The following is a 25,388-nucleotide window of genomic DNA, read 5'->3' on the forward strand; positions in this document are numbered from 1 at the left end:
GGACAAGTGAAGAGAGGTGATGCCTCGTCAACTGAATTATGGACTGAGTCACAGACTTTCACACCGCTTTGAGATTGGGCAACCTGAGTGTCAGGAGCTGCGAAGAAGAGAAAGGGACCAGTCAAGAGCCGGGTCTTTTGGGCTTTCTTGTAAAGAAGCAACAATTCGGCAAAAATAGGCTGTTATTACCTGATGCTCATTCTAGCCAAAAAGGCAGCAAATGTAGGCTTAGCACAACCAATATGAAGCGTATTTCCAAAGTTTACTCAAAGTTTACTCTATTTCCTTGTAGTTGTGTGATCCTTGCAGATGTATGAAGTCTCACTTTGTTGCAAAGCGACACCTCGGTTGACCTATGACCTTCCCCTCTGCCGACTGTTGTGTGACCCTGGTTTAGTCACAATGTAATCCTCTCCTCCAGTCCAAACTGTATCTACCCGCACTGCCATTTCCAGTTCCTCTGTGACCCGGCTTCACTTATGGGCGTGAATACCTCTTCTGGACTTTCACACCGTGACACCGGAGTCTAAACAATAGTGACCTTAACAGGGCTGTGTGTGCACCTCTGCTTCTACAGTGTGTCATGTTCTCTATCTAGTGAAGCAAAGGAGCTGCCTTTTCCCAGGATGATTGTCCCAAGTTTTCTTTGTGATTTTATTGATATAGCACTAATTTACAATAATTCTCTGCTGGTGTAGACATTCCTAATCTAAAATGAATAGAGAAATGAAGTCAGGACCTCGTTTGCTCCCACAAATGAAAAGTATTAGAGAGCGAGATTCGCAGTTGTGCACAGAATTTCAGACCCATGTGAAGGAGCCTTTTCCTTTTCCTGTCAAACCAACTAAAGCTGGTTGTCTAATAAAACGCCTACTCAACATCACATGAAAGAGTTCCCATATAAAGGTGCCAGTGTGATGGCGAGGATGTTCGAGCAGACGGGGCAAAATTCCAAAAGATTTACAGTCAGCACCAATGACCCTGAGGTGGAGAATCATCCCAGCCCGACGTTGGTCAGGCTTGTTACTCACACTGTGCACGTGACACGAGTTTGTGCGTCAATCCCCTCCACTAAAACACCTCTTCACCTCTCACTGTGAAGGTTGCTGTCACCTGATTAGTCGACCAGCCCTCCGGATTACCAGTGAAGGTCCGCCATGCTGTAAAAGAGTACCACAGAGCAGTATTGACAATATCTCCCTAAAATATTTCCTGTGACCTCGTCTGGACGGTGCAAACACATTTTCCAGGCCAGTGAGGGGAAATGTCATTAGGTGTGCACGGTGCTGTAAGTATCACCATTACTCACTCATTCCTGTCTAGACTACGGACATGCAAGCTCACCTGGCTGATGGCAGAGGAGGAGGAGGAAGGGGGGCTACCTGTTTCCTCTCAGGTAAAGGCTGACAAGAACAGATGGTCCTGTCCAAAGAGCTCAGTGGGAATTAACGATGAACACTAAATAAAAGAGAGTCCTGTCAGAGGGACGTGACAATTGGACCGCCAAAGACCCTTTAACACGTCCCCGGTCAGACAACTCCACAAATATATGCATTCACAGAAATACAGACACCGCAGCAAACACGGTCGGCACAGAGCGCTGATGTCTGGTCTCCACCGCACTGCGTGTTGCATGTGGTTGACTAAGAATTTACTGTAAGGGCTTGAGGCCTGGATTACACTTTCAACCCCGGTCCCCAGGGGCATTCTGCTTGTTGTCACTTAATGGAGTCTGCAGAAAGGACGTCTACCACCTCTATTCAGAGGACCTCTTGTGCTAAACTGGACATGTCACGCATCAAAAAAGACTGGTGACCATGTGACGAACATTTTGCCTTCAGGGAACATATGTGAAACCTCTGTGTGCCGTCTCCTGAGAGGATTTGATGACTGATGCGTGACTGTCTCTATGTTCATTTGACAGGTTTCAGCCTATAGAAGCTAGACTTTCATTTAAAATATTGGCGGCCGTCCAGCACACGTTTATTTTCTATAAATGATACACAGGCCTCTGATTTGCCACGGCGAATATCAGTGATACAGAATTTTACATACGATTCTGGGTTATATTTATCCAGTACAGAATAATTACAATTTTAATCACTGTCGTTATCAGAAATCAAGCAGAAAAGCAGTGGCGACATTATCAAACTACAGTATTCTGGTAATGTAGTTTCTGTTTTAAAGAAATGTTGTTGGGTCAAACCCAAGATACTGTAAATTGTTGTTGGTTTTGAAGTGATGAACCAATTTGTGGATTAATGGAATCCCACAGGGTTCAATCTTGGGCCCTTTCTATTGTAGTGTTGGGGACAACAGCATGAGATTTTTTTAACATTTGTATTACCTTGAATGCAAATGCAAACAATTAAAACAATGTAAAACATTCACAATTGGATTGGATTGTGATGTAAAACACTTATTTGTAAGTGCAGTAAACTGGCCGTGACAGGTAATAACGACGGTATAGCAAGTCCTTATCAAGAGTTACAGAACGTTCGCTGGACCAAGGTTATGGTGGAGATGCAGATGTGCAGTTGATTGACGTCACTATACTGTGACATTTGATGCTCAAACGTGTATTTTCCTTCTTTTCTACACTTCTTTACTCAGACAAGCTGTCATTTCCCGACAATGCTACCATCAATATGAGAGGAATTTGCCATAAAAGCAAACATTTTGTTTTCATGCATCGCAACCAAACTGCTTTGGAAATTTGAGAGGTGGTACAAGAAACGTGCAGCGAACATGATAGCGCTGACATCACAGACTCACAATCAAATCTTTTCGCACCGGAGGGATGACGCTACAGGTCTGCACCTCTGATCCTCATTATTGCCATTTTTGGCCGCAGCCTGAGTTTATTTGGTTCCACGTGAGATTGACCACATCCCCGCTCGCTCCGTTTGCCCCCGTCTGCTTTCTGAGGAACACGCCAGAACATTTCTCTGGTTCTGCCATAAGCTGCCAAACGCTAACCACAACTTTTTAGACTGCAGCGCCTGCTAATCAAAACCGGCCGTTAACCCTTTGCTGCCGTGCGTTGTTTACCTCTCAGAATGTCAGCTAAATTAGGCAACCACTGACCAGCGAGCCCCAGGGCTTGGCTCTTTTGGCTGTGGCTATGGCCACGCTCCAGAGTGGCTGTGACTCAGACGTACAGCAACGCAGCACAAAAATCATTTAACCAGACTGTTGTTGAATGACTCAGTGGGTAGACAGCTAAACTGACAGTCCTTATTACATTATTTCCCAGCAGAATTCCGGCCTGTGGCGTGAAAACCTCCAGCGCTAACCGAAATAAAATGCTGTTTAAATGAACAGCTCTGCTCCAACAGTTCCAGGCTTATGAAAAACATCCCCCAAGTTTTTTCACCCTCCTATAAAACTGTCAAAACACATTACTCAGTTGTGCCAGTAACAGCCATCCCTGTCCTCCATCACTCAGTACCAGTGGTGAGCTCAGGTTAATGTGCCCCGTCCTGCAGCGTAGACAACCGCCCCAAAGACGCTCACCGTCTCTACGTCTGTACATGCATTCAGTGGGTTTGATGTCTGACCTCCAGGGATGACACAGTCCACCTGAAGGCAACCTGCACCACGTGCGCTCTGGCGTCTGGCCTAGACTTGAACTACAGAGTACAAAAACAGATGTAAACTGCGCGAACGTCTGAATCACATTTTGTAGAGCCCAAGTCTTAATGCAGCGGTTCTGGTTGTGAAATCCTGTGTTTGTTGTGGAGATTATTTGGTCAGTGGTCGGTTTCTTCGAACTAAAGAGAAAATCTAGAGGTTTCTAGCGTGAGGTCACTATCAGGAGGTCACACAGGACCTTTTGTTCTGAATTGGAATTGCAGATGCTTCAGAAGTAAGAAGTTGAGAGAAAGTATCCAAGTGAATCTTTTTTGTTCAAGTTGAAACTGAACCGTCATAAACTAGCATAATTGCCTTTGATCCTTATCTCATGGAGTCAAACTCTCCTACACTGACAGTTTGGATTCATATGAGATGTTTCCCGAACATCCCATATTACAGGAAAGAGGTGGAGACAACCTACTGTGGTTGTTTGGCTGATTTTTCCTCCAAAATTTTTTTTTTTCCTAGAGCTGCTTGTGCAAGACTATAACTGTTCTTGAAAAAATCGGTCAGCAGCGCACCTTAAACTACAAATAAGGAGAACTCTGTGTTTCTGATCATTTCCCACAGCTTAGTCATTAATACCTGAACTTATTCTACCTTAAAAGCTGCAACTCAAAGCACAGCTGCTTTAGAATTGTTTCCAACCTGCTTCAGCTGCGATGTGTCACATTAGCACAGCGCCGGTAGGAAATGAAGATGTGAAAACAGAAGAGGAACGGAGAACAAAGGCAACATAGTAATTACTGTAATTGTAATTACTCTGTAATTACTCCACCACAGCTATGATAGCAAAGGATTCACATCCCAAAACATGAAAAGAGAAATAATCTATTTAAAGTCTATTTAATTTGATCATTTTAAATCTTTGTATGGTTCCTAAAAAATGCTTGTTTTATGCTAAAAACATGGGGTGAGTCATCATTAAGGCCCCTGGGGGGGGGGGGGGGTGTACCATTGTATGAGGTACCTTTTGACAGGGGGAGTGTTTGTTTTTGCTTTAAAATAGGAGAGATTCTGGTAAATTCTCGCAATCATTCTTTCCCTGCCTTGTTTATGATTAGTTTTCAGTGTCTCTTGTGGAAACGAAGCATATGGCTTCCTTACATAACACGCACAGGGATGACTTCACATAATTAATGGGTTGAGCTCTCGGCATTTCTGCAGCTTTGAATTTTTGGCAACCGGTTATACTTACAAAACCTGAGCTCTGGAACGGAAATATGAATAGATGTTTGCTTCATATTTTGGTTTTTTAAATTTTCCAGAGGATCAGCAGTTTGCCTCGGTCTAACCAGGACCAGAAGTGAAAGAGCTGTCCCACAATGCACTGCTTTACTCAACATGAGCCGGTCCAGATTGTTTCAAATGACTATAATATCACAATAATAACAATAATATACAATATAATAATAATAATATAGAATACATAATAATATAAATTATATAAAATAATATTCACAGAAAAACAGGATCCAAACACCTGGAATCAGGAACAAGGCCGTAAATAAATGAGCTGAGTCTTATTTCTGTCCGTCTGAACTTTTACACCCACTGGTGAGGACATGCTCGTTTTTGACCTTTGCATCTCACTGTGTTTACATTTGGTCAAAAACCAAAACACCATCGACGCCTGAGCTCAATTGCTTAAATTCCCCCTCTGTCATAACAGGACGTGCAGATGATTCCCATTTGTTCAAAATCATTATCTAAATCGTGCTTTTTTTCCTTTTTTGCCTTGATTCAGAAATAACCCCAAACACAGTTGTCAATTTCCCAGATGTGCCATTCCTCCTCGCACATCAGGAGGCACCATTTTTCACAGGTTGTATACATTACTGTTCCGCAGGTAGGGTTGACCCCCCCCCCCCCCCCCCAACTCCCAACTCCCAACCCCCAACCCCCAACCCCCAACCCCCAACCCCCAACCCCTCCCTACCGGCCTGGAGCTGAACTGAGCAGAGGGTTTGGATCTGTTTATTTCTTGGCGGCACAGACGTGCTGAGAGTGTGAACATCTTTGCAGGTTACGTGCACATAAGCAGGGAGTCGGGCTGGAAGCTGATTTAACACAGCTGTCCAGCAGAATGCATTGAATCCCCCTCCCATTCACTTTTCTCTGTCACTTTTAATGGCCAGTGGGAAAAGGTAGAGCTTGTTCTCTACGGAGACGTTTTGCAAGCAGATCTGGAAGTGTTTAAGCTTTAAAACATGAAAAAGGGATTTTCACACATGCATTCTTTTCCCAGTTCTTTTAGGATGTGGTGGAATCTATACTCTGCCTCATGTTGCACCAAACTCAGGGCATCTTTGCCTCTCTGGCCATTTTCTAACTCCCCATATTGTTCGACATTCACATGAACACATCAAAAACATGAAAGGACTTCACTTTCTTCTCTGGCTCTCTTTAACTGCGATGAGCTAATGCCGGGTACGCTGTGACCTTATAAAACATAATAAACAGCACCGCCATCTAATAACAAGTCGGTCTTTTTCCATTTCTCCTCCATTTAAATTCTGTTTGGATGAAAAAGAAACTGAAAATGTTTGAAAAGGTGGGCCGTGAAGGGCCGTCAGATAAGACAGGTATATTTGTACAGTTGGAGGAAACCACGACTAATGCATATTATGATGGATTCCCTGGTTGTCAGCGTCTTTTGCTTCTTTTGCTTAAGCACCGGTCTGTCCATGTGGTGCATTCAAGGACTCACTGTAAACACCTACGCTCACCTAAGAAAGAACAAGACAGTAAAAAACGTGGGGTCAGACCTGAGGGGAAGTCGTATTGCGGCTGCAGAACGATAACATTGTTCTAGGTTTTCTTCTGTGCACAACATGGTAAATGTTAGTCTTTATCACACTGAGACATCAAGACATTTCTGATAGACTGGAGGGCTCCCAACTCTTTTCTGTCGGTTAAAATAAACACACTTGAATATGAACCACAACTTTCAACACAGTCTTTGGCTTTTGTCGTAAGTGGGAAAGCAAAACAAGTGTTTTAAAAAATAAATTTAGCACTTCAGTGTTTAAAAAATACACCTAAAAATCAAGTGGGCCGAATTGTTCTATCTGGGATTTTCATCTCGTCTGTATTTCTAATACGTGGAGTTTGGTTGGACCTTCCCAGATCAGAGAGGTGTTTCATTACACAGCCCCACATTTTATATTGTTCAAAGCCAATTTCTGCATCTGAGGGTCGTCAAGAGTCTCGACAGGAACAAAAGTGATGTAACACACGGACCCCCGAGGTGCCAGGGAGCACATCTGTCCTGACTGTTTATTATATACTCAACAAGCCTGAGAGGGGCCATATGCTCAGGATGAGTTGGGCCTGGCTGCGATCCTGTGAACCTGTTAAAATCTTTTGTCTTTCTAAAGAAATGAATCATGGTCCGCTGAGTGTACGACCATTTTCTCCGGAAATCTCAACCAGACACGTTAGTTCATTTGCAAAAAATGCTGTCTCCTGATCCCAGGATTGGGTGAACTATGCGGCAAACCAAATCTTTGCTCAGTTTTCCAAGACCTAAACACATTTACCAGTTACAAAAATAAAATTAAAACCTACTTGATCAGCTATTTCATTTAAGGACTTGCTTATATTGAGGATGCAGCTCGACATCTAATAGGTTTGGCTGCTATTATTGTGCACATGGCCAAATAAAATTGATTTTGAATCAGGTGAGCCTTATTTACTATATGCGAAATGCACGCGCGCGCACACACACACACACACACACACACACACACACACACACACACTAGTCCATATTAACCCCACACTCGAGTCTGAACTGATATCGGTGGCGGTTTGGGTCAGTTCCATCGCGTTACCTATTGTTAGGTAAACTGAATCTGTGGCGCCACCCTGTGGTTATATTGAATATTACGTCAGTCAATTCACTGCATACAGAGACCACGCGAAAAATATCGTGTACAATATAAAAATGAAACGCATCACTTGTACATACATACATTTATTTTATATAAAAGAAAAGAAGGGTTGTAATATTAACAGTTATACACACAGAGCTGTCACTGAAAAACAACAGTGTCCAGCATGGCAGCTAGGCACTGAACAATGTTGGACGTCATTAGGACATCGACATGCTCCTCCAAGTGCCTCTTGGGATCCTGCAAGCACAAAAAAATGCAGATGACACAGGAGGAACACTCCAGTTCCAAATTTGTAATCAACTTCAGAGAAAGATTATTTGTCAGCATATCTAACCAAATTATACTCATGCAATAACGCTACAATATCTGACTGGTGCCAGTACCAGTACTGGTGCACCCTCCCAGTTTCCAGTACTGGTACATTAATGCATAAAACCTCACCTGTTTGCCAACGTTCTTGATTGCGAGCTGCTCGGGGGTCATTTTGTCCTCTTCTTCAACAGCCTGAGTTCAAAATGCAATATTTTCTTAATGCCAATGCTGATTTAATGATGACGAGTAACAAATCATCTGTGTGATCTGTTCACTCGCATGCTGAAAAGGTACTTTTGAAACCCTTTATTTTTATAACTTTCAGAATTTTAACAAATCAATATTTGCTAGATTTTTACAGGACCAATCATGTAAGGTATCTAAAAGTCTTTTTTTTTAATGAATGGCGACATAAATCTGTACCTTGTTGTAGTTCTTCGCCAGCTCCAGCATTTCTTTGACAATAGTTTCATTGAGCTTGCAGTGCTCACTGTAGTCCTGCAGGGTGAGGCCTTCCATCCAGCTCTTCTTATGCAGGTTCAACAGCATCTGGAGGGAAATAAAACCATGTGACGATGTTAAGTCTTCTCAATTGAAAGTAAATAAACGAGTGTGCTTTCAGACCTTTTGCTCCAGTTCATTTTTCCTGTAATTGATGGTGATGGAGTAATAATGTCGGTTAAGTCCATGAATCAGCGCCTGAAAGCCAAATGTAAATAATGTGTTTCTCCTCACATCATAATCATGACAAACCTCTGCACCACTTTACAGGGACGCCTGTATTGTGCTAACAGATTAGTCAGAAACAAATCTTACCTGAATTGAAGGCTTGTTCAGATGTCCCAGGTTGGATGTGGTTTGTCTAGGTTCATGCCCCAGCACCATCATGTTGGCATTGATCAACCTGAACGCATCGATAACAACCTGAAAGAGACGGTAGGGCAAAAATCGTTCAGCTGCCTGCCTGGCTAAAGATGAATGGTGGCTCAGTTGATCCTGAATGTATCTAGGGCCTTACAACCATTTCCAGATGAAACTTCTTTACCTTTCCTTTGACGCTCTGAATAGGATCCACCACAACCGCGACGGCACGCTCCGAGAGTGCCTCAAAACTCTGCTGTGTGTTGATGTCCACACCAGACAACCAGCAGCCAAATCCAGGGTGACTGTGGTACCATCCCACCACCATCTCTGGTCTAAACAGCACAATTTATTAAATGTATTGATTTATTAGCAGTGCCTTAATTGTAATAAAAATCTGGTCACAGTATTTTGCTGACAAATGCAGATAACAAAATACAAGTATATTTATACTGCAAAGTAATTATGTTTTCACATTTTACCTGCCAGTCTGCTTTAGCATGTCCAACATTTTGGCCTGAAACACAGGGTCCACTGCTTCCACACTCACCCCCTGTCAGGTAAAAACATTAACAATAGTGGTAAATCTACAGTAAAGGAATTATTTGCAGGTATTTTCCTCCCTTTGAATCACACCAATGCACAAAACTGAACATACCGTTCCTGACTGAGGCATGGCAAACACATCGATAACCCGCACGGTATAGTCATCCACAAATTCTCCCAGCATCAGTCCCATGACTTCCATTGGTACACCCGCACGCCCATGCTTTAACATCTAGTGAAGAGCAAATATACAGTGAACTGAGGAAAAACAGACATTTTTTAAAATCAGGTTTTGTGGCAACACTGGGTACCTTGAGTAGGGCCAGAGAGGAGATGTAGACCTGCTCTGCTGTGTCTACAGCAGGTGCATCTGTTGGGGGCCCCTGCAAAGCAAAACATACATTTCCAAATGCCTCGCTATCAGCCAACCATTATTTTGAAGTGTAATGTATACGATTTGGACTTGGGAGTGTTTGATGTGTGTTGCAATAATAGGCTAAGATAAGTTTAGGATAGCCATCAATTTAAGAGTATGTATAAATTAATTACTAAAACAAAAACATCGGCATGCCATGTTATAGGTGTTATGTAAACAGGTCTCCAGTTTAATGAGCTGCAAGTTATTTGTCAAATACACATGGAAGGTATTTGAACTCTTTATGATCTTTGGTCAGTCCCATATTAATGAATGTGGAAGTGAATGTTACCTGTCCAAGTCCAGGCATTCCTCCTCCAAGCCTCAGCAGTCGGTCCATTTTGGGATCTGATGACACAGCAAATACACAACTTAATGCTTGGTGGGACTTGCGTAAGACCTTGACAGTATGTATTCTATATGTTAGATATTTGGTACCGGCAGCTTCAAATTCTATATTTGCATCTTTTAAAAAAAAAGAAAAAAAAAAGCCTGTCATTAACACAATAGCGTAGTCTTTAAAGGTTAGATTTCTATATATATTATCACTATGTCTTACACAAATGTGCTTTTTTCCCATTTTAAATAGTCGTGTACAGTCGTGAATTTAAATATATATAAACTAGAGGTCACCTGGTAATATGAAAAAGGATGAAGTTAGCATCCAACTCGCTTATTAGCTTCGGGTAGTTATGCAAGTTGCACTAAGGACAAAAATGTATAGGCTGTCATATTGACTAGCACATTATTTAAACAAGTAACCAACTCCCGTGGTTCATATAGAAATTAGGAAGAAAACTGCATCTACCCAAGGTTCCAATAACTCCGTTTGTTACTAGCTGCTTTAGCCTTAGCTTACTATTGCTACACAATCTTCACTTCGAAATTGAAAAAAAACCCAAAATAAACAAAACGCCGAATCATTCTGGTCATATTTCTGGAAAACTGATTTCCGTGTTAAATCTGTATGTCTACATACCTGCTGTCAAATTGTTCCGATAATCACAAAAGCTTGATTCTTAACCTAGACAACTCAAACCAACAGGCTACAATGAATCAGCCAGAATGCTCCTTTTTTTTACTGTAGAAAAAACTACTTCCGTCGCACTGATGATGTCATTTTCTGGTGCCGGATTGGCAATTTGCAAATTTAAGACACAAGAGGGCGACAGAACAAAGCGTTTCACCATCGACTTTGCTTCAATATATTATTTTATTTGTGTTTCTTAAAATACATGTTGGCGTAATTATCTAATAATATATATAAAACGGAAGATAAAATATGATTATGTTACGTGCAATATTGCTTCCAATGGTCCTTGTATGTTTAAACATTAATAAAACGTTTGTCACTCTCAAATGTTGTGGTTTTTCCGTGAACAAGACCATTTGTCTTTTTTTTAAATTATGATGTAGATGTAAATAATTGTTTGATGTCATAAAATTGCAGTATGGTTGGAACTGATCCAAGTTCATGCAGTGTAAGGATTTAATTTTTTGCAGCAAATTTATATTAATACTTTTTTTAATAATGGAACCAAGCATATTTCAAAACGTTTTATAATTTAAAAAATACACCATGGGCCTGAGTTTAAAGACTTCACATACTCCAAAACAAGATTGTCTGCTTTCTGTCACAAAATATTTGCAAGCATTTGCAAATCCATCAGAATATTGTTAACAATCTCACCCAACACTGTTACTGACCACATTGGCTAGCCAGACTGGTTAAACGTCAGTGTTTTGAAACCAGCTAATTCCTTATTGAGTTCAAATTCCTCAGTCACCTCCTTTCCCACACCCACAAAGCTTCTTTCAGCCTCAACACAATTAGCAATCTTAACCAGGATGTACATATTATTGATGAACTAGACTGGTTACTACTGAGTTTTCTCATGCATTATTCACACTCTCTAAAGTGCAATTGCTACATTGCTCATCTTCTTTGGGATTATTGCTTATACAGTTTAAATGTTACCCACTTAAATTTGAAGCCAAGGACTTTGTCTTTAGTTTATTGCTTATTATTATTTCTGACTGGGCTTTCTTAATGAATTCAACTCCTTTTGTTACTGGCTCAAAGTGGTTCTACCTGAAATCTCTTCACAAACACAGAATCATCATTTCTGAAACCATATGATAAATTAAACAAGCAAACAATGGATGAGAGATGAATGAGACAATGGCACAGATCAATTGACCGCTGGGTGTTTGACACAACTGAAGGAAAGCAGCTTAAAAACACAATATGTTATATTTGATTTGTGAAGGTTTTAGCATGAAACATGTCACCTGAAGGTCAATTTATGCTCCAGTTAACACAATAGGATTATCTATCAATGACTAAAGAAACTGGATAATAAAATGCACAGGAAACCATTCATACTTGGGCTGGTTAAGCTGATTATTCAGATAGGAATGATTGGACTTTAGGGAACTTCAGATTGCAACCTGACACCAGCTTGGAGCCGTTACCCTACCAGTGGAGGAAATAAGGGGGGGGGGGGAATTTGATGCTTTAAGAGCTTCCCTGCAGTCCGATGGGATTTGGATTTAGCTTTGCATTATAAAATCTCCAGCAAGACCAGCAGAAGGATGGCTCCATTGTGGCATTTAGTGTCCATATGTAAATAAAAATGAAGTGTAAGGTAACCTGTCCCTACCCTCTTCACTGCTGTGGCTGTGCTTGTGTGTGCACAGCAAAAGATTACAATTTTGAGTGTGTTTCCTACCAATCTGCTAATGTGCTCTAGGTTTTCTGAATAAACATGTTTATAGAGGTTAAGATGGAAACCATATGCTGAGGATCAACAGCTGCAGTTGAATTTAGTCTAGGCACCCTTAATGTGCGTCATTCTACCTTTTCATTTCACTTCCTGTCATATCTGAAAGTGAAAATATCCCAAGAATCTTCTCTCAAAACATTTAGTGATAAATGAAATAATAATAACTGCATTGGAGTTTAAACGCAAGGTGTTATCAAATGGACATTTTTGCTGATTAAATATGTAGCAACAGAAAGAAACCATATTCTGTACTGCTTATGGATGAAAATGGTTATAATGGGCATAACAACACACTGGATCTTTATTCATTGGACCAAAATCTGAGTGAAAAGCAACACCTACCTATTTATGCAGCCTTATATACCCCCTCATTTTAATTATTAGGCTAATTTGTATTATTTACACAAAGAATGTCAGACCTAATTATACTGGAAACCCCTCTGTGGTGTTTTGTGAAGATATAAAGAAAAGAGCTAAAGCACTAAACGCGCTGAATTGAAATACCCTTTGATTGATGGCATCAATGCCTGACCTGCAGTAATGAGAGAGGCTGTTCCTCATTCTGGGTGCAACAACCAAAACCTTTTATCCCATTTAGGCCATCGCCTGATTATGAACCTAAAGGGTCTCAGAGGTCAAACACAGGACATTGCCAATTCAGGTCCAGGTTGTATGATGGAAAATTTTAAAAAAGGATGAAGAATCATTTTATAACACTAACTTCCTGTTTTTCCACAATTTGTCATGAGTAATTTCCGTGCCTCATGTAGAAAATAAAAGCTTACTCTGCACTTTCATAAATGTCCAATCACATAAAAGCATCTCACATATAAATGAACCCTCTTCTTTCCATGGCTGAACCCCCACATCACGTGATGTACATGCAGGATAACCAACCAAAGCCTGCATAGAAGGTGGATTGCATCTCAGCTGGTGTAAAATAGGTTGCGTCCATATATTTATTGTGTTGGTGACTGCGCATGAGCTCTCTTGCGTGGTTTATAGGGAGACTCTGACCTCCAGCCTGGGCCAGTTCCCTGCTTATATTTCATTGCATCCTCATTCTGTGACATATAGTGTGTAGGATGGGGGGAAGGGTAGGAAGAGGAAGAGGGTGTGCGTGTGTGTGTGTTGTGGTGGGGGTGAAGAATGCTTGGTATGCGCGGACGACGACAACATGAAAGCAAACCGGTGTTCAATCTGACGCACCGTGCGCCAACAGTCCAGACCCAGACGCGCTTTGCGATAGATTCCACATTTTGGCACAGATATAAGTGGTCTGTAGGTGGCCCCATCGTAAAAATCACCCCAGTGTTGCGGGTTTTTATGAAGCCACGGTGTAGCTTTTTGATGTGGAACACCCTGCAGGGGCGGAGATGGTTTGGTCTGTAGTAGGTGGGACTGTGGAGCGGTCTGCAGCAGGACGTCGTAGATCAATGAACCGGAGGCTCGTCCCGTCGCTTGTGCGCCCGACTGGATAGATGTCAGTATATCTATGCAGGAACGAAGCCGTATTCCTGATAACCAGGTCGTTCAGTATGCGGATGTTTTAAGCCCACGCGTTATTTTATAGATTTTACGCACCGCTTGGATTCAGCGCCGTGACTCGTCGTTGCGACTTATTTTTTATAGGGAAATTAAGGGGCGAAAATAAAAATCGTTTACCCTCCAGGATGATCTTTGCAAACACGGGCAACACAGGCAACCCGCTGAAGACAGCCAATCGGAAGCAAGTAAGAAACACACGCACGCACGAATTTATTATTTGATTGCTACTTTTTGGATCTCATTTAAGGCAGCATTAAGACCAGACATGGTGAGTAATCGCAGCCACACGTGACGTCAATGAGCTCCTTTAGGCTTCAAAAAAGAGGCATTTGCTCATCATTTTAATATATACATACACACATATGTATATTTTAAAAGGCCCCGCGCGACCAGTCACCAAGAACTCCAGTTATGGATGGAGGAATAAAAGCAGCCGCCGTGGTGACTCGGCCGCTGTAGACATTCATTATTATATCCATATAACCCTGTTTGCCCAGTCTGTCTGGTCAATATGCGCAGCGGTTATTGTGAGTGTGCGTATGTTTGCGCGTGTGTCATTGTTCTGGAGAGAATAGTGCTGCCTGCATCCTTTTTTTTTTTTTTGACCGCCCAGGTGAACGGAAAAGTGGAAACCACGCCCCTGAGTTCCCCGCCACACCTTTGATTTGATGGAAAACGAGATTAAAACGCCTGTGCGGGGCAGCTGCTGCTGTTCGACCCTTTGAGTGTGTGAGCAGATGAAATGTCCATTCAGTTGGTCAAAATATTAACATTTGACTGGGTTTATTGTAGGGAACCATGTCACTCAAGAATCCCAAGGGTGTGGGTGTTTTTCAGTGTGGGTGTTAGGTGGGTTTTGTCTCTTTGAAGGTGTTTCGATGCTCTGATGGAGACTCAGGTGCCTAATTTGAGCCCATGATGGTCTGCAACACAGTTATTGAGGTAATTAGACATCAGGAAATATAAAAGCCTCTGGGCTGCTTCTTCCTCCCACTTTAATTCCTCTTCTGATAAAGCAAAATTGCAAAGCCGTGGACGCGAAGCCATCACATGATGAGTAGAGGACTTTCTTAATGGTTTAAGCTGGTGAATGTTCGCTCGTATCCATTGCTGCTCTGGCTCCATGGGAGCTGCTTGTCCTTTGGTTATGGACAGATGGTGGGATTCTGCCATGCTTTTTGTCTTTGATCGGCTCTGGAGAGGCTGGCCTGGAGCTATTTTAATGAATGAGTGAGAGGAAGGAAGTGTTTTACAGGGCTGTGCTGCATGATTTGACTCACAAATATGAAAAAAATTGTGGGTTTCCTTGCTGTGACTATTACCAATGTGTAAAAATCCATTCAAAATCACCCACCCTCTCCCATTTCCTTGACCTGTTTGAGATATTCAAAGCCTTTTTGTTAGAATTATTCATCCATAAACACAAAAGTGAGCATGATTTTTAGACTATTGCACTGACAGTCACGAGTATTTGTCACCATTCCTCACACTATTTGTACAGTCTTTGCTTCTCCTGCTTGCAGTTGTATGTCTGTGTGTATGTAAACTGCAGGTAATCCTAAAGTCTATATTCTGGACGTGCACACATACCATAAAGCAATAAATTGGCCAATTTGTTTGCTGCTTCTGGATCTTGTATCATAAAAGAGAATTGTAAAGTAGCACACAGGTGAAATGGAAGCAGGTTCTGGATATTAGTGACTACATATATTTTTTTTATCAATACTTTCCCAATAGACCTGTGACCTGTTAGTGGATCATTGTTTGTTTTGATGCTTGTTTTTTTAAGCTCCAAAATGGATGGGATGTGCCATAAGGAATTGTAATGTTTTCTGTGTTTTCAAATGTTTGGGTTTTTTTGGTTTACACAGAGCTTCTTGTGATCGTTGCCAAGGTTTAAATTAGATTATCTAGCTTCTGTCGAGTTGTAACAGTGGCTCTCCTGTGTGCAGTCTTACCCCATGACTCCGTCCAGTCCCGGCAGCAGCAGCAACAGCAGCAGCACAGGCCCGGAGCAGCTCAGTAAAACCAACCTGTATATCCGCGGCCTTCCTCCTGCCACAACGGACCTCGACCTGGTTAAACTGTGTCACCAGTGAGTACACCCAACACAACTTTGCAGTAGTCAAGCCTCCAGTTTGAGTCAGATCAAACAACATCTAGCAATAATCTAGCAACAATGACCCATATGTTTATATTCTCACTCTTCACCTGCACACATGCGGTCAAACATGAGCTCCGCCATTTTACCGTGAAGTTCAGAACTGTTAGCACACTATGGAGCATCGCCTTCATGGTCCTGCCACTTCATATTTAGTTCCAGGACTCAGCCACTCTGATCAGCTGACCGAGGCCTTGTAAACGAACTGCATTCACACTGCAAAAGCAAGGCAGATTGTGTCTTTTGTGATTGTGCTGTTTCCCTTTGTAGCAATTAACCTTCATCAGTTATGTCTGCAGAGCCTTTTGGAAGCTCTTAAAACACATTAGTTCTGCTTCTAATGATAACTGAGCACTAAATTGTCTAAGTACTTAATGTTGGCGTGCCCATCTGTAATCCTGTTTCTGTCTATGTTGCTTTTACTGTTAAACTGTAAAGAATTATTTAGTCTTGTGCGGAGGAACACGGGTATTCACACAACAAATAAGATGGATGCCATTCAAGATGTGTACAATTAATATTAGCTGAGAATATAGTGCAGGGTTTGGAAAAGCTTCCATTTGTAATCTCTCTGGAGCGAGCTGGCTGTTTCCTCACGGTTTCCTGTCTTTGTGCTAAGCTAACCAGCTTTGTGATCCTTGCAGAGTTTTGAGAGTTGGGTCTTCTTATATCTAATGGGTTTCCTGCCATAGCTTAAAAAACGTCATTATTGTGGTTTTCTGCTGGATTCTAATGCAGAAATATTTATTATCTGCGGTTTTGCCCCAAAACATAATAAATGTACCCTTGTAGTCACAGCGAAAACTGATGACACATGAAATGCTCCAACCATATGTCTATAAACAGAAACTGACATGGAATGGCTCAACAGTGGAATGTAGACTATAAAATATTTAAAGAAAAAGCAGAGTTGTGCATGAAGCAGCCTGGTGACACAAGGCTCAGTCTGATTGGACAGTATGGTGGATGCCATAATTACTGTAGTTTAGTCTCCTCTTGTTCTCAATGAATCCCAAACATATTGAGGGCTCCATTCACCCATGTAACCAGCCGCAGCAGCAGCTGTTTGTGTCCTGTTTGCTTGTGTTTTGTTCATGTTCCCAATGGTGTTTGCCGGCACAAAGCAGAAATGAAAGCACTTTTCATGGCGACAAAGTCTGAATGGTGATATAAGCTCGGCATTTATTCCTGCATGATGCATGTGCTCAGACAGCAACTCACAGACTCTGACTCTGGTTCAAATGAAATGATGAAACAAATGACAGGGGATTAATATGGTTTCCAAACATTGAGAAGAACCTTTATTAGTTTATGAGACCAGATCCATAAATCCCCATAAATCTGAATGAATACAAGTATTTCATGAGCTCCCTCAAGTCTTATTTTTGACCTCTTAAACTTCCCACTAAGAGATTTCTTTATCAGCTGCTCTATAAATAGAGAATTGATGGGCAGTATGCGCAAAACAATTCATGAATTTTAATGGCATATGACAGTAACATGTATGTGATTGTACTCAGGTATGGCAAGATTCAGTCTGCAAAGGCAATTCTGGACAAGACAACCAACAAATGCAAAGGTCAGTCAAGTTATTAACATTTTAGAGTTTAATGTAGAGTTTGATGCTGTTGGGTAATCCATTAATAATTGTATTGAGACCCAACGTGTCCGCTTTGTATATGTGGCATCTATGTTCTGCAAGAACATGCAGAAGCATTTTGAAATTGCATTTGGAATATATGATAGTCATATATTTGATTTAAAAAAAGCTAAAGCAGATTATAATGGATTACCAAAACTCAAACAGGGTTCAATGCTCTAAATGCAAATGGAGGAGGGACTTTGTAAAACACACTGAATAATCACGGCGGCCTGTGTAGTCGCTCAAAGAAAGAAGAAGTGCGTCGCTGTTGGTGCTTGGTAATATCATTTGGCTTTCTGCTGTTGAGTGTAAGCCAAAACCAAAATAACATCAATCTGCAAGTAGTAAATCTGTAGGTTTCACAAAATGTTGCGCTAGTTCACGTATAACACATTATATTCTTTAGTGGCACTGATTGGGACAGTATCTCTGCTTCTCTCCATGTAAATACCAACCACAGGTTACGGCTTTGTGGACTTTGACAACCCGGCGGCAGCATTAAAGGCGGTCCATGCTCTGAAAACCAGCGGCATACAGGCCCAGATGGCCAAGGTGAGCTTGTTGCAGGCACAAGTGTGTGTGTGTGTGTGTGTGTGTGTGTGTGTGTGTGTGTGTGTGTGTGTGTGTGGGTGGATACGTGTGTATGAGCATGACTTGCCTATGACCATCTCTGATGGGCTGTACTTGTTTAATGCGTGCCTGTGTGCAATACGTGTTCAGAGAATGACATTAGACTGGTCACATGACCCCAGCTCACAAGCTGTTCTTCCCGTGACCCCATTTATTTTCCAGATGTCATGCTTCCCTCCGCCAAATAACCTGTCATTCAGTGTGCCATGTTTTTCAGAGGACCACCATCTTGCACACTAACACACCATCCAGTTTAAAGAGACAGATAATACAAATTTATTACACCATACTGCATCTTGCTGTTCAGGTCCTAATAGATTTAGATAATGAACACGTTCTGTCTGCTTTGGGGCTGCATATGTTATCGAGGACAGTAGGATTTGATTCAGTAACACCTCTTTTGGTCCTCTAATGTACCTAACCTGGCCTCTGCCGGTGTGTGGGTAAAAGTTCAGTGACAAGGGGTTGCTCTCTCTTTCTCTCTCCTCTCTCTCTAATGCAAACACACACGCACACACACTCTTCTTTCTCTCTGGAGAGCAGGCTGTGCTTGGAACAAACGCAGCAGAAAACAGTTTGTGTTGTGGTAACTAGGCTACACTGCTCTCCTGCTGTTTCTAGGCAAGAGGTGCGGAGCTGCCGCTGCAATGCACAGATGAAGTGTGCGACCGTCTGTTTGTCTACCCGTGTGTATATGTGTGTACAGTTTGTGACAGCTTATTCATGTTTGGTTAAACAAATGTCTTCCTCTGACCCTTAAATATACTTTAGTTGAGCCTCAAATCCTAATCCGCACAGCAGGAGACGGGAAAAATAGATCTGCTCTTTCAGTAGACAGGAAGTAGTGCCGTGCGGCTGCTAAATGACAAATGATGCGCATGCATTTAGAAATGTGACTCTTGCAGATCAGATCATTGTAAAACACTGTTCCTCTTGCTCTCCTGTAACGTGAGCAGCAGCAGGAGCAGGACCCCACAAACCTGTACATTTCCAACTTGCCTCTGTCCGTGGATGAGAAGGAGCTCCACAACATGCTGCAGCCCTTCGGCCAGGTCGTGTCCACGCGGATCCTCAGAGACTACAGCGGCAGCAGTCGAGGCGTGGGCTTCGCCAGGTGGGTTGTGGGACTCGTGCGATTGCTAGGTGGAGCAATGGCTAATTACATCGAGTTCGGTGACATTTTCAACATATTTGACATCAGAGCAGGACCTTTTCTATGACGATTTTAACAGGAAGTAATCCTTCAGGCATTTTTGTGTTGACCTCTTTCTTTTATGAGTTGCCTATTATTTCAATTTTAACAAAGGATGTGTACGTGATTCATTATAGAACAGGAGGCTGCAGGATGTGATTTAACTTTAGAATGAATCAACGTTTATTTTTTTGCCAAGAAAGCGTAACAGCGTTATCTGCGTTTGCGTCACAAGACCGCGAATGTGACTGAAGATTGCTGCTTGCGGCGGCGTAACCATGAGTCATTATCTTTTTACCCAACAGGATGGACACCACAGAGCAGTGTCACGCCGTCATTTCCCACTTTAATGGAAAATTTATCAAGATACCTTCTGGAGCTCTGGGTAGGATAAATGATTTCTTCTTTTCTTCTCACCCCTGCCTACAACCGAATGGTGTGTGATTGTTATTTTATCCTTTATTTTGTCCTCTGGGTCCAGCTCCCTCTCAGCCATTGCTGTGCAAGTTTGCAGACAGTCAACGGAAGAAACACGGTCACGGAGGATTTGTTCCTAACGGCCAAACAAGTGATCTCAGACTAGTACGTTGTCACTGCGAGTGATGTTCTCTACGACTGAATTCAAATGCAACATAAACACTTGACTCTTCGTCCTAGGGTGCGATGACTCTCACCTATGACCCTTCCTCAGGAGCTATGCAGAACGGGTGAGTAACTGCAGGTATGATAATGTTTACAATGTAAATACAGGTATGATTCCTGAAAGTTGCTCTCTCTTTTTGAAGGTATTATCCTTCTCCATATCCAATGGCTAACAGGATAATGACTGTCCAGCCTGCAGTGTCTCCCTATATGTCTACAGTCCCGGCATACCAGGTATCTCTCTCTCTCCCTCTCTCCCTCCCTCTCCCTGTCTGTTGTGTTTCAAGATATCTACTGGTATATAGGTTACATGGGTGTATAGAGCGATGTGTGCGTTGGTTTTTAATGGTGCTATAGATATTGATACTGCTGCCATGTAGTTTTCAGTGTAAAACTGCATAATAATAGGCTGCCAGGAGTTGATTATTAATTCTGCATTCGCCATCGACGATCAGGGGGTCAGTCTATTAATTAAGATTAAGATTCAGAATTTGATGAAACAACCACAAAATGGCAAGGAACTTTTACCACATGCACAACAATCATTGACATCTTTATTATTTTCTTGACGGGTAAAAAGTTCTTTGGTTGTGAACCTGATACTTTGTATGACCAGGGCATGGGAGGTGCTTTTAAAATCACTTATAACCTTCCAACAGGAGGCAGAGATGTAATATCTGTCAGCTTCCCAGTGATTCATGTTCCTGTTAAATGTGTTTTAAGTGCCAGACCAGCAAAGGAATGGGGTGACCATAGAAAGACAACAGCATTGGGTATTTCTCCAGTGTCTGAACACAGTCCCTGAGCATGAATAATGAATGTGTGGCTGGATTTGTTAATCTGTTGTTCCAGTTTAAATGCATCATTTATGCTGGGGATGTTCTTTCACCTTGAATATAATTAATGTAAAGTTTCTTTCTCATAAATGTTCCAGTTTATAACTCTTTTCCTTCCATCTGTTTCTTGTTTTGCCTTGTTGTTCCCGTCTGTCCTGCCATTAGGTACAGAGTCATTCTTGGGTGGCACATCAGCCATATATCATGCAACACCCTGTAAGTGAACAGCATTGTTTCACTCATACACACCTTTCTCTTGTTCTGTGGGCAAGTGGCTTTGCTAAAGCCCACTGCAGTGGCAGGCCCTTGGTGCATTAAACAGCCTGTTTTGCAGCCACAAACTGTCTGAAACATCTCCAAATCTTGAGGTGCAGACCTGGGAGGGGAAGGGTTTCAAGGCAATACCCATTTTCTATGCATGTGCTGAGCTGGTGTACTGTACCCGATCCATATACGAAAGGGAAGTGGAACAACCAAAAAAGACATTTAGCCACTGTCCTCCACCCCCTCCTTCCCTCTCTCTGGATCCAGCAGGAAATGCCTGAAGCAGAGACAGCCTTGTGACTGTTTTTTGACTCTTCCAACAGATGGTTTCCAATGGAACAAGTGTCTCTGCTGATTTGCCCCTCCTCCACTTTTCCCCCCCTTTTTAACTAGGAAATGGTTCATTCCCTAAAGGCGGCATGTTTAATGGTATACAGTCTGGAGCTTCATGTATGCCATGTCTTTTACAACAGCTTATTCCTTCTTGCGGCTTTGAAAAATTCCTGATTTTGAGCGACCTCAAAGCCACCAAATATTCCTCCTGCGTGTCACTCTCTGCCATCCCGCAGTTTAAAACTCTAAGTCATGCTTTATTTATACCAAACACCCCTTGCCACACATGCTCTGGTCCAAATTTAGGATTTAATCGGAATTAGTTTAGTCTGTAATGTGGAATCATGTGATCTGTGTTTGACAAAAACATCTGTCCCTTATTACAGGCTGCTGTGATGTCGCCCCCTGTAGACACTTCGATGTCCCTGCACCCAACAGCCATGCTAACACAGCAGATGGGTCAACTATCACTGGGAAGCACGGGGGCAGTGAGTGATATGGATTTTATATTCTTTTTATATGAGCATCAATATGGATGCTCATATAAAGGGGTGGGATACAGACAAAGGTGACTGAATTAAAGTGTAGGGTAGCAGAAGTCCTGGGTTTTATTAAGGCTTGGGAAATATCCATTAAATAATAATCTTTTTCATTTTCTCCCTGTGTTTCAGTATATTTCCCCCAACCCCAACATCCAGGGAGGTTACATTCCTCAGTATCCTCCCATACAGGCGGTACCTGTAAGTAGACTTGGCGTGTACCAGATCAGTCTTTTTCAGTGATTTCTGTCTTGAAATAATTGTTGTTTTACAAAGTCACTGAAGCCATACTACATTCCCATGGCCACGAGTTATCCATGACGTTTTCCTCCTCTAAAACTATCAATTATCTGAAACAAACACGGTAGTTATGCTTATTACCAGGTTCTAAAAGAAAGACGCAATTTGTGTTTCCAGGAAAATGGGACGCCTCAACAAGTGGATTCTTCCAACAACTCATCTCCTTACAGCCAACTCAGCAAGTAATCACGGGTATGATTATGTTTCTGTCCCTTTCTCTTCTTTCTCCTTGCAACCTGCAAACATAATATATGAATACTTTCCTTTGCTTTAAACGCGCTTTTCCCACATCTCTGAACATTCTTCATTAAGAAAATGAAGGAAATAATCAGTTACCATGCTTATTTTATCACTTTGAAGCTTGAATATCCCAAAATGTGTAAATGTATTGCACACAATATTACAAGGTTTCCCCTTAAATCTGAATGCTAAAACATGCAGAAAACTGTGTATGTCCTCTTTATTACTATTAGATCGTTACCTGTGGAAGAGCAGCCGGGCGCTGGTTGATGACATCACGGCAATGGCAGCTGCTGCCTTCTCTGACTGGACCAGATGCGTGAACTTTTTTGCACAGCACCAGTGTTTGTGGTGATTAATGAGGACAGTGAAAAACAGACTCAAGCGGTTGGCTAGTAACGGGAAGAAAACCAGAGCAAGATTTATTTTGATAAGAACCCACACTCGCTCTCCTTTTTCTTTTTCTCTTTTTTTCCCCAAGGATCAAACAGAAGCCAGAAGATCCACACCTCCCCAACCGCACCTTCAAGTACAACACGATAGCAGGATTCATGAGATTTCCCCCTTTAGGTTTTCTATGATTTCTAACTTCCTTGTTTGTGACATGTGGAAAGAAACTTGCAAAAAGCCTGTTTGCACTGAAGTTTGAAGTTTAAACACTTTTGTTTGTTTAAAGATGCCACAGAACAGCTTATCAGTATCAGTTAATGCTCAACTGCACCTGACAGCTGACGCAGGCGACCATTTTACGAGGAAATTAATGAATTCATTATTGGGGAAGAAAAAAAATTGGTGCCTTCTTTACATCCCATGAAACATCCTCCATCGAATATGATCAGGTGTCATCTCTCAATCTGACTGATCAAAGTGTGTGAAATCACCAGTGTCTTGATATCATCTGGTAGCAATAAGATGGCGAGAGTCTCGCAGCAATACTAAGAACACGGAATGGCAACGTACTCGGAGCAACTTTGTAATCACACTGAGGATTGACATAAAACAGGCACGCTTTAGTGAAACTTTACCACACAGGCAGACATCTTTTAATGAGGGTTTTTTCTCCTGTTCTCCTGTGGTCAGTTTGACCTGCGATCTACCTCACGGTTCTGCTGGACTCTGCTGGTGTGGTGGGGTTTGCAGGTAAAGCCCCGGTTTCACCAGAGCGGACGAATCAGAACCAAAGCCACGCTCAGGAGCTGGCTAAATGATAAGACTTCTTTCTTTTTTCTTTCTCCCACACGCGGCGTTCTCTCCCAGACCTGCTAAGAAACATTGCGCTTTGTTTCTTTATTTGTAATCGCTTCAGTTGTGGTGTGTCATTCGCTCAACAACGAGTGCCGTTTTATTTTATTTTTTAGCAGAGAGCTAACTTTAGAGATTCAGAACCTTTATCGTACAACTGCTTTTGCCATTCTTTAAAGATTTTTAATGATCCTCTTATATTTTTGTTGGGTTTTTTTCCCCCTTTTGACAATATAACATACAAAATAAGTCTTGTTACAGCGCTCCTGTGAAACTCTGTAAAATAATTGCCATGGATTTAAACTCTTTTTAGGCCGGACCACATGCCAAACGATTTGTGAGACGAGTGGAAAAATGAGAAATTTTTACCTCATGCAAACGTAGTAAATTCAATCATGAATGCTGCATAAGCACTGAAATTACACGACTGGCTACCATTCTGTTTTTCAGAGCTTATTTTCTCCGCAATAAGATTTCTAAACGACACATTCAGGGCCAAAAATGCAAACCTGCGAGTTTTGTTGTTTGCTCTTTTTCTTTTAAAAGGATTATTTCTGATGTGAGGTCTCAACAAGAAGAGAAATGGTCAAATATTTAGGCTCACAGTGCTTCTCCCTCCCTCCCCCCATCCCCAACAGTACAATGATGTTAAATGCTCTGTGTTGGGAAAATACAAGTAACCACACTGTTACTGGCAGTACAATTGGATTCTTAGCAGTTGTTGCTGGGAAAAAATGTAAAAAAAAAAAAAAAGGAAAAAAAAAAGCCAAACCCAAAATAAAATGTACACGTTATCCTCGTTGCTTCCCCTCTCCCCTTCAAGCGATAATCAATTTTCTCCTTGATCTGTCCTTGAAAACATTGGAAATAAAAACACTGCTGAATAAAAGGCTCTTTCTCAGATACCACTGCTGTCGTAATTAATTATGTGGGTGTTGTTTTTTCTCTGCATTTTGCACATTCCTAAAATTTACAACTGAAGGGTCAATACTGATGCAGCAGAGGCCAAATGATTCAGACTGAGCGTTACAGCGAGTTAATTGAATGTAATACAGTAATAAACTATATCAGAGTTTATATATTATTATATATATTTAAAATCCCACTATTCTTTGTGGAAAAATGTATCTATGAGATGTTAAACAGTCCGATTTATATAAAACAATATTAAATACATAAAGTAAAAGAAGATAAGCAATACTTAGTCCTTGTCAGCAGAGGGCGTCGTCAACCAAAACTGTCCAGAAGACGGAATACAATATTTCATTTTAAATGTCGTTTTACAGGTTTCGTGTGACCACATCTGCTCTTATGTCTGCAAATTATGACTGCTCAGATGAACAACATGTGTGCTCCCAGGCTCG

At 41.7% G+C, this 25,388-nt stretch overlaps 2 protein-coding genes across 2 annotated transcripts; one reads left to right on the plus strand and one right to left on the minus strand.

Annotated features, from left to right (window-relative positions):
- Positions 1-7,599: 7,599 nt before the first annotated feature.
- On the minus strand, positions 7,600-10,787 carry psmd14 (proteasome 26S subunit, non-ATPase 14). The gene is made up of 11 exons (XM_057025482.1): positions 10,649-10,787; positions 9,962-10,017; positions 9,566-9,637; positions 9,367-9,486; positions 9,191-9,261; positions 8,893-9,043; positions 8,664-8,771; positions 8,472-8,546; positions 8,271-8,396; positions 7,977-8,039; positions 7,600-7,772 (listed from the first exon to the last, which is right to left on the minus strand). The coding sequence occupies exons 2-11, from the start codon at positions 10,007-10,009 to the stop codon at positions 7,674-7,676; spliced, it is 933 nt and encodes a 310-aa protein (XP_056881462.1). The 5' UTR covers positions 10,010-10,017; positions 10,649-10,787; the 3' UTR covers positions 7,600-7,673.
- A 2,849-nt stretch (positions 10,788-13,636) lies between these two features.
- On the plus strand, positions 13,637-24,929 carry rbms1a (RNA binding motif, single stranded interacting protein 1a). Its single transcript, XM_057025090.1, has 14 exons — positions 13,637-14,188; positions 15,956-16,098; positions 17,685-17,743; positions 18,267-18,358; positions 19,393-19,550; positions 19,934-20,013; positions 20,110-20,210; positions 20,286-20,335; positions 20,414-20,504; positions 21,272-21,322; positions 22,090-22,191; positions 22,375-22,443; positions 22,660-22,734; positions 23,016-24,929. Exons 1-13 carry the CDS (start codon positions 14,129-14,131, stop codon positions 22,726-22,728), a joined length of 1,125 nt encoding a protein of 374 aa, XP_056881070.1. The 5' UTR covers positions 13,637-14,128; the 3' UTR covers positions 22,729-22,734; positions 23,016-24,929.
- The last annotated feature ends 459 nt before the right edge of the window (positions 24,930-25,388 follow it).

This window comes from Takifugu flavidus, chromosome 2, assembly GCF_003711565.1.
Source record: "Takifugu flavidus isolate HTHZ2018 chromosome 2, ASM371156v2, whole genome shotgun sequence".
NCBI classification, from domain to species: domain Eukaryota; kingdom Metazoa; phylum Chordata; class Actinopteri; order Tetraodontiformes; family Tetraodontidae; genus Takifugu; species Takifugu flavidus.